The 7,842-nt window shown below is 32.8% G+C and overlaps 1 protein-coding gene across 1 annotated transcript; it reads right to left on the bottom strand.

Moving 5' to 3' along the window:
* Positions 1-583: 583 nt before the first annotated feature.
* On the bottom strand, positions 584-2,062 carry HELRODRAFT_86747 (hypothetical protein; the record flags this gene model as incomplete). The annotated part of the gene is made up of 1 exon (XM_009028211.1): positions 584-2,062. One exon carries the CDS (start codon positions 2,060-2,062, stop codon positions 584-586), a length of 1,479 nt encoding a protein of 492 aa, XP_009026459.1.
* Positions 2,063-7,842: the final 5,780 nt, after the last annotated feature.

Genomic DNA, 7,842 nt, shown 5'->3' with positions numbered 1-7,842 from the left:
ACGCGCTAATTACTCGGCCACGAGACTCTGTTTTTCCTTTATAGAAATCACGATGGTAATTTTTTAATTGTTATATAGTGTTTTTTTTTGTAATTGTGTTGAATTGTTACAGTTTTTTGCAGCAAGACAATTATTTCTACGTTTAACTTTATTTTAGTGAGAACATGTTTAATCTTATGTTTAATTTTGTGTTATTTTATATTTTGATGGCGCTTTTGAATTTCAACTAACTAGCGCTAGATAAATCTTTTGATAATATATATACACATATATATATATACACATATATATATATACACATATATATATATATATATATATATATATATACATATGTATATATACAAACAATATTTGCACAAATTCTAATTCTAATTAGCTATTTGAAAACGAGAAATGAATAATTAGTTAATTAATTAATTACAAGATGAACAAACATCAAGAACAGAAATAAAAACCTATGACAAACAAACGTATTTCTAACTCAATATCAATAAAAATATGAGCAAAAAATAAATAAAATGTATACATGAGAAATAAATTCATTAATTAATAAGGGGACGAAAAATTTATAAAGTGTATTTCAATGCAAAGGCTTAATGGTTATCTTAACAAGAGTGTTATCAAGCAAATGGAATGTATAAATTTTAAATAAAGATGATTTCTTATGATAAATCCATTTCAGCAGAGGTTGTGTGTCAACAAGCAGTTCATCAGGATAATGAATGATTGGAATGAATATCTCTGTTGAACTTCTTATCTTTGTTCTAGATCTGAACTCAAATTGAAAGATTTGTTCATCTAAATCAAACTTCATCATGACTGGAATGCCTGCCGTGGCCATTGCATAAGGCCTCGAAAATGATTTTATTACTTCAGGCTTCGGAAATCCGTTATCATCGAAAAATAATGAGTCCCAATAAGTCCATGACTGAAGATGCTCATCAGATTTATCCAGAATGAAATCGCATTCCATTGTGTCGATGCTGAGAGGATTGCCATCAGGCTCACAAAGTCCAAATTCTGTCAAAAATGAAGAACCACCCGTTTTTAGAATATCATCAGCAACAGTGAGAAATATATTACTGGCTAGTATGCTGTCACACAAAGCTTTCAAAGGCCATGGATATTTGGAATGTAAGGCACTAACATTCATAACCCAACAATAAATATGATAGGAGAAAACGCTTCTATTCTGAAATGATTCACCACCTGGAAGTTCTTTGAAACCACTTCCAAACAGTTCACTCCTTCCAAGCACTCCCCAAGTTACTGGCTCATAAAAAATGTTTGTGTGATCATCTACTTTTCTAATTTCAACAAATAGTCTATCATATAATGGTTTTAAATTTTGATACCCAGCAATTCCTGGTAGTAATAATTGTGGATTATAAAATACATTACCTGCCCAAGGTTCATTCAGTAGTTCATAACCAAGGATATTGTTTTGATTTTTAAATTTTTCAGCAATCTTTACCCAGAATCTAACAAATTTGTCAGCAGATCCAGAAGTGTTGTCATAAAACTGTTGAAATGCTGAACTGACTGAATAAGTTAAATATCCTAAAGCCCAATTCTCACCTGAAATATAATTGAATGGCCAGGGATATTTCAAAATGCTTGGAGTGAAATTTCTGCTAAGCCACCTAGGGAAGCCATCGTAACAATCCTCACAAACGGCAGATGAAAATACATCTTGATGAGCATCTAATATGACGTTCATTCCATATTTATCCAAAGTTTCTGTTATTTTGTACAAAATATCAATATAAGTTTCATTGAACTCGTTTTCGCTTGGTTCTACTCCTGACCACATTGTCCCCAATCGAACGACATTAAAACCCCACCTATTATAATAGAGCAAACGTGTTTCGTTCAAAATTTGCTCGTCAAACCACGGCGGACCTTTTTTCACGGAGTTGAAACCATGAAACAATCGCACTCTGTCATATTCGTCGACCATCCAATTATCTCGAACTCTAATCAGTGCAGATACATCTTTCACGAACACGAAGAAAGTGGTGACTGAATAACAATAAATAAATAAATAATTTGAAATCATTTTGCCAACTTTAAAAGTATTCAAAAAGCCTGTTCAATCGATTAACTCAAAACAGCATCACCATCACATGATATGACCATTTGCGATTACAACTATTCAACTGTCTGTGCACTGTTACAAGCCCCATTAAATAATTTCCTTGTTTATGTTTACAATCATCAGCTGATGATACGTTAGTGAAGGTAAGAAGAAAAACAAATTTTTGAGTGTTTCAATTTTTATTCTATGTATAAGGTTACATCGTTCAATAAAATTGGTTTCAGCCATATATTATATTATGTATATATATATATATATATTAACATTCTGTCTTGAATCACTTTAGTAATTATAAGGTTATTTTTCGGTTTTTTGTCCTTGCTTACAAATAACATGTGGTTGTTTTTTAATTTTTAACCGCATTTAATAAAAAAGCGTACATCTCAAACCTTTTAGAAATCCTCACATAACAATTTCAAATTAAACTTTTACGCCAAAATTGCATATTTTTTGTTTATTCTAAACTTCTGCACTCTGTGGAAAGGAATGAATAAGTTTGAAAATTTCTGTTCAACCACTTTAATATATTTTCAATTGCTCAATAGTTTCAGGATCGTCTCAAAAATTACTTTGTCAAAGTTGTTACAAGTGGCGCTATAAAAAATAAAACAATGATTTACAAATTGAGAAAATTGCAAATAACAAAGCATACATCATCACCATTATCTTCTTGAATGACATCATCACCACCATCACCATCTTTATGAATTGAATCATCAGCACCACCATCGCTATGAATGGCGTCATCATCATGGCCACCTTCGCTAGAGGAGGCTGCATGCATGACAGCATAAGGAGTGAGGTAATGATTCTTGAGAAGACACTCAGCGTATGATGACCATGTGGTGATGTCCGGGAAGATGATGATGATGATGATGTCTGTGATGATGCTGATGATGATAATATTCGTGATTATGATGTCATTGAAGACAATGCTGCTGATAATAGTAACGAGAAAGATGTCTTTATGTCTTCATGAGGCTGTCAACGATGATGAGAATGATGATGAGTTTCAAGATGTCAACCGTGATGTAGATATGATGATTTTCATAGTGATGATGATGTTATCATAATTATTTCATGATGATGATGATGATTGTGAAGTGATGCTGCTGCTGCTGCTGATGATGATTGTGAAATGATGCTGATGATGATAGTGTTGTGATGATGGTGACGATGATAATATAATAAGAATCGTATGAAAATGGTGCGGGTGGTAATGGTAGTTAGGATAAAATGATGATGATGATATGTCACCGCCTTTTGATTTCACTATTTACTCCAGACGACTGACGAAACGTCAGCAGTAATTACATCAGCAGCTACAGCAGCTACATCAGCAGCCACTGCAACTTCACCAGCAACATTGAAACTTATGCAATAACCAGGCTGTCAGGGATTTCAATTTAAACCCATATTGAAAGTTGACGTTAATAATTGACGTTATTTTTTAAGTTATTAAAAAATTAATTAATCAATAACATCAATAAAACGACAATAACAACATTAATAATTTTTATAGCATATAAAAAACAATAACCGCAAACCCAACTACACACACATACACACATGCACACACACACACACACATACACACACACACTAACAAACACACACTCACACTAACAAACACACACAAATTAACACACACACATACGTGCACCTCTACAAGCAGCTACGAATAACATTCAGTGTATTAAAACGTTATTAGGGAAGCAGAATAGTAGCGTAACAGAGTGTAACACCGAACCAACAAATGTATAGCAAAAATTCAGATAACATCGACCACGTGATAACATAAACAACATAAAAAACACAACATAGACAATTTAACGACAAAAACAACATAGACAACATAACGACAAAAACTCTTTGGACAATATAAATATAAACAACATAGACAATGAAAAAAATAGTATAAACAACAACAGCAACATAAACAATATAAAAAAAATCAAAAACAATATGAACAACCCCAGTAAATGAAGAACTGAGCAAATGCTGTAGCAGTGTGCAAAGCCTGCATTGTATGTGGTGTGTATGTATATGTATATGTGTGTGTATGTATATATGTATGTATATGTATGTTTGTTTGTATGTATGTATGTATGCATGCTTGCGTTTTAGTTCTTCCATTCTCTTTCCAATGCTTCATTGGCTCCCAATTTCCGCTCGAATCATATTCAAAATTGCAGTCCTTACCTTCAAAACCCTTTTATTAAAATCCCCAACATATCTATACGACCTCATATCCAGACATGAACATACTAGATCACTCCGCAGCAGCTCAACAGGTTTCTTAAACATTCCCGTAGCCGGATCCCGCCTGGCTGGCCGCGGTTTTCGTCACGCTGCTCGTATGTCTGGAATGCGTTACCTACTGAGTTAAGACAATGTTCCTCGTTGAGTCTTTTCAAAAAGGGATTAAAGACTCATCTTTTTAACACGGGCTCCGGGCGCCTCTGAAGCAGCTGTGCGAATGGGCGCTTCATAAATGTTTATATTATTTATTATTATTATTATATATGTATGCATGCATGTATGTATGTATGTAGGTATGTATGTATGTATGCATGTATGCATGTATGTATCTATCTATCTAATGTATGTGTGTGTAAGTTTTTTGTGTATTTGTATGTGTTCGAATGTTTTTTTATATGTTTGCCTTGCATGTACATATTTGTATATATTTATATATCCCTATATTAATAAGAGAATAAATGTTGATAATTGAAAATATAAATTGTTGATTTATTTATTTATAAATATCGAATATGTTTATTTAATATATTTTAAACTTTGTCTATTTGCCTAGTTTGAAAGCACTTGCTTTGCGTACACACGCACATGCAGGTGTGTGTGTGTCGGTGTGTGTGTCTGTGTCTGTATATGTGTGTGTGTCTGTGTCTGTATATGTGTGTGTGTCTGCTTACGTTCTTATGTTTCACGTTCTTATAACTGAAGTACATTTTAAAGTATACAATATCTCTTTTAAATATCTTAATGGTATATACAGCATATATATATATATACATATATACCATATATATATATATGCTGTATATATGCTTAATGGTATATATATATATATACATATATATATATACACGACACGCGCATTTATATTTATTTATTTATATTTATACAATATATATATGTATATATACTGTATATATGCTTAATGGTATATATATATATATATATATATATATACACGACACGCGCATTTATATTGCGCGTTTTATGTACAACTCGTATGACAGGATAATTGTAAAAATGTATGTTTGTACAGATAGATGGATAGATGTGTTAGAATGTTTGCATGTATACATGTGTGAATGCGTTTGTATGTATGTATGTATGTATGCGGGTGTGTCTGTGTGTATGTTTGTGTATGCATGTATGTATGAACAATATGATTAGTCACATAAATCGGCATTTAACTAAAATTTTTGAACGACGCAGACCCGCAAGAACTTTTGCATGAAACCTGCCGTCTCCTGATCAACTACGAATCAGCGTACGCGAATCGTTGAGGAACTTTGGATGTTGGAGTTCACAGGACAAAGGACTTTAATATAAATGAGCGAAAATTCAATTGAAAAAAACCTTTTTTTTCTCCATTTTTTCATTCGAGGTTTGGCTTGCAAGCGAATTCTTTTATTTTTATGCTTGTCTGTATGGGAAACGGGGACATCCCATGCCAAACATTTACTACCGTCCTTCAAAGGGTGAAGGTGCGATCATCAGCTTGCACGCCATCTTTCTTCAAGGTAGAAAACAAACCTTTGAGAAAAACTGGCACCAATCATTTAAAGCTGAATAGCGTTCTGGATGGCCAACCGCACAACGAAACCACCACGACAAACTAAACCACGGCCACCAAGTTCATCAGTTCAACCGCACTCAACAAACAAATTTCTTTAGAATCACTAAATCCATTTTTAAAGTTTCATCATCTAGTCTGGTGCCTAACGATGTGTTGGGCCATATATATATATATACACAGTTATTAACCCAAACATACAGTTATTATACTGTCTGGACCCAAATATATATATATATATATACATACATATATATATATATATACATATGTACATACATGTTATTTATAATATATATATTCTTATGTGTGCAAGCAACTCAACTGCTTAGTGAGTGACATGTCTTTGCGTTTCGTGATGTTGTTAGTATTGCTTGTTACGTTGTGATGTTGTTAGTGGTGTTGTGATGTTGTTGTGATGTTGTTGTGATTTTGATGTTGTTGTTAAAAGTGGCGATGGTGGTTTTTTTAAAGTCACTTTTGTTAGTAGTACTTTTATTTTATGTAGTCTGGTGTGACTGGTTGTTAACAATTTTGTTGTCTTTTGTATGTGTGTACGTTTCCAACAAATCAAAACTCGGCATCACGATCTCGCGTGTGCATTGTAAAGGTTCAAGAACTTGGATTGAGATCGTGAACAATGTCGAATTTAAAACATTAAATAATTTTAAAATAAAATTGAAGGACTGTTTACTTAAATATGAAGCGTGACTATGAAAACTTTATTTATCTACATTTTGTTTTGGCAATAGAAGTATTTACAACTTTTTTGTTAAAAACTGAAAATTATTGCCTATTTCTGTTAGAGTGGCCATCACAAGACACCTAAAACTTTATCATTTCCTCAATCTAGTTTTCTTTTTACTTATCGATCACCTCACTAACTCACTATCTAATTATTTTTATTTAATTATTAAAAATTATTTTATTTATTTTATACTACTGCCCTGCATGCTGTAACAGTTTCTGCATCCGTCAGATCCTGATTTTTAAAAAAATAATAATAAATAAAAACATTAGATAAATTTATTTACAAATTTTTCACGGTCATTCTGCCTTTTTTTTACAATTAATCTTTAAATTGAGGAGCAAACAAAAATTCGTCCCTTCGTTACCTTTGAAGTGACCGATGTTGAAGTTTTTGTCACCATGGCTGGAGTTGTTTGCGCTGTCAACTTTCTCTTGTTTGTCCAACCTTCATTAGTTCAGGTATGCTTATAATATAATTCAACTCCACTCAGTAATGTTGCTGCATGTTCGTTCACAGGAAATAATTTCTTGTCTACTGAATTTTTTGCTTCAAATGAATTTCAACTAGTCTTGATGCAACAGTTAACCTTAATTATCCATTTAATACAACATTGTATTTGATTCTTTGCAAAATTCTTTGAGAATCTTAACGACAAACATTTTTTAACGATGATAATCGCTGAAGCTCCTGTTAATTTTTTTCGATATTTTTGGTGATTTAGAATTTTTAGTCATACAATTTGTCCGACTATGCAATTTTTCAAGACATAATCTGTGTTCAAGTCTTTGAATATGCGATGTCTTTCTGTTGGCGAGCAATCGATCAAACTTATGCGGGTTACCCTTCATGACTTGTGACAGTTGAATGAGCGGTTGTAGGCACAGGGTATGCATTTCCCGTGTTGTCTGCAGGATGCATCATTTGCTAAATAACTTTTCAGATAACTGGAGGTAACTTGTGAGATAAGGCCTTATAATTTCTATATTGGATCGCCATACAATATGAACCAGGCATTTGAGGCAGTCGACAACACGATAACACTACGAAAGAGTTAATAGTGTAGGTGGGATGATGTTTTCTTCCTTACTTGTACAAAAATTGCAGATTTCATATTTCAGATCAGATTGAAACACATCAAACGAAAGTGCCGCAGATTCTTCATAA

Source organism: Helobdella robusta, assembly GCF_000326865.2.
Source record: "Helobdella robusta unplaced genomic scaffold HELROscaffold_54, whole genome shotgun sequence".
NCBI lineage: Eukaryota > Metazoa > Annelida > Clitellata > Rhynchobdellida > Glossiphoniidae > Helobdella > Helobdella robusta.
Note: the sequence above shows the minus strand (reverse complement) of the source record. Positions and strands in the feature narration are given on the sequence as shown.